The sequence below is a fragment of the Chiloscyllium plagiosum genome, chromosome 44 (assembly GCF_004010195.1).
Source record: "Chiloscyllium plagiosum isolate BGI_BamShark_2017 chromosome 44, ASM401019v2, whole genome shotgun sequence".
Lineage (NCBI taxonomy): Eukaryota > Metazoa > Chordata > Chondrichthyes > Orectolobiformes > Hemiscylliidae > Chiloscyllium > Chiloscyllium plagiosum.
The window spans coordinates 13,530,695-13,532,562 of NC_057753.1; the positions used below are offsets into that span (position 1 = coordinate 13,530,695).

At 44.4% G+C, this 1,868-nt stretch overlaps 1 gene segment (V, D, J or C); it reads left to right on the forward strand.

Moving 5' to 3' along the window:
• The first annotated feature begins 291 nt into the window (after positions 1-291).
• LOC122543604 lies at positions 292-1,527 on the forward strand. The segment is given in 2 exon segments: positions 292-371; positions 1,110-1,527. Coding segments are annotated over 2 exon segments (411 nt in total).
• Positions 1,528-1,868: the final 341 nt, after the last annotated feature.

Below are 1,868 nucleotides of genomic sequence, written 5' to 3' on the forward strand. Positions count from 1 at the left end.
TCCTTCTCTGACTTCGCCTGCGGACAAATAAAGCTGTCAAACGTCAATGTTCGTTTAAAGTCCCTGTAAAACCCCGTTGTCTGGTGAATAATTTCATCGAGTTCCTTTCTCTTGCGGTCACCTGAAATGAAGTTCAAGGTGCTTGAAGCTGATTGGTTGAATTGAAGAACAAAGGCGTTTGAAACTCATTGGTTGCCACCTGATGCCTTTGTCAACAATGAACCAATGGGCAGAGATCCGGAAATGTTAGCAATTCTTGAGTGAAATTATTTTAGCTTCGCCCACTTCTGCTCACATTCAGTGTGACCTCTCTTTAACAATGTCGCCAGGATCAATATGTTTATTCCTCGCAGCTGCAGCTGTTCTAACGGGTAGGTTTGATACTTTCAGGATCTTTCTGCTTCAGATCAGCAGCGGCAATTACATTTAACCCGCAGTTCATTCAACACAGAGGGCACCGATACATCCTCTCCAAATGAAAATATTCATGTGGAGCCAAACTTTTCCAACCTCAGCACTGTTTGGGATGAGTTAGCGAACGTCCCCGGGTGAAAGTCAGTGGAGGAGTTAGGCTGGGAGTTAAGCAGGGCTGGACCCATTCAGATACTTTGACAGAGTTGAGAGCTTTAAACTTACTTACGGTCTGCAGTTTTTCCCTTCGGGATCGGGAACGAAACGGAAAATGACCTTGCTAGACGGTGTGATCTGTTTATTGAAGGAGGTTTTATTTAATCTGACAAAGCCGTTTGCCAACACATCTGCTGAGTTGCATTAAATTAATTCCTGTTTATCTTCCCTAACTTATTTCTCAGGTAATTGTTCAAGGTGACAGGATGACTGTGGCATAAGAATAATGAAGTGTTTTCTGTAATTTCTGGATTCTCCTGGAGTCTCTAACTTCAAGTGCTGATCTTGCTAATGCTGACCTTTGCGACATAACCTGTATGCCTCTGTCTAAGTTTGTTCTTCCCATTCGATGACCTGTAAATCCTTTCTTACTATGATCTGCCTATACCGCTCGTAAACAAAGCTTTTCACTGCGCTGAGGTTCACGTGTGAATAAGTCGATCAATTAACCGGTCAAATAAATTGTTCAATCAATTTTGCAGGACTTGGTCGAGGAGATTCTGTCTCACAGACACCGGCTTCGATCGCAGTGAATGAGGGGGACAGTGTCCAGTTGTCCTGTAATTATACTACAACAAGCAGCACTCCGGGCCTTTACTGGTACCGTCAACATTCCAGTGGCTCCATGGAGTTTCTGCTAAAGAGAAACAAATTTGACGGGAACGCAGAGAAGTTTCACGGAGACCGGTTATCCTCAGAACTCGACCATGTGAACAGCACCATCAAGCTGAAAGTGGTGAAAACAGAACTGGCAGACTCTGCAGTGTACAACTGCGCACTGAGCCCCACGGAGTCTCAGTACTGGGCTGACCCTGTACAAAAACTGTCAGGGAGTCACTGAACATGACAGTGTGTCCGGCAAACGGTGAGATCAGGAGAGGATCTGAAAGGGTTCGCAAATTCACGGTGATATCTGATAGTTTTGATTTGAATACAAAACTTTATTCGTTATAAATATATTATTGAAATAAACTAAAACTGTCAGTTTTAGTGAATGAAAAGTGAACTCATGGTTTCATGTCTTTTGAAATGTAACAAAGTGTTCTGTGTTTACAACTATGAGCGATGTAGAAAATACAGCAGCTCGTTACTTTGGGCGGCACGGTGGCACAGTGGTCGGCACTGCTGCCTCACAGCGCCAGAGACCCGGGTTCAATTCCCGCCTCAGGCGACTGACTGTGTGGAGTTTGCACTTTCGCAAAGTCACAAAGATGCCCAGGTTGGCCATGCTAAATTGCCCG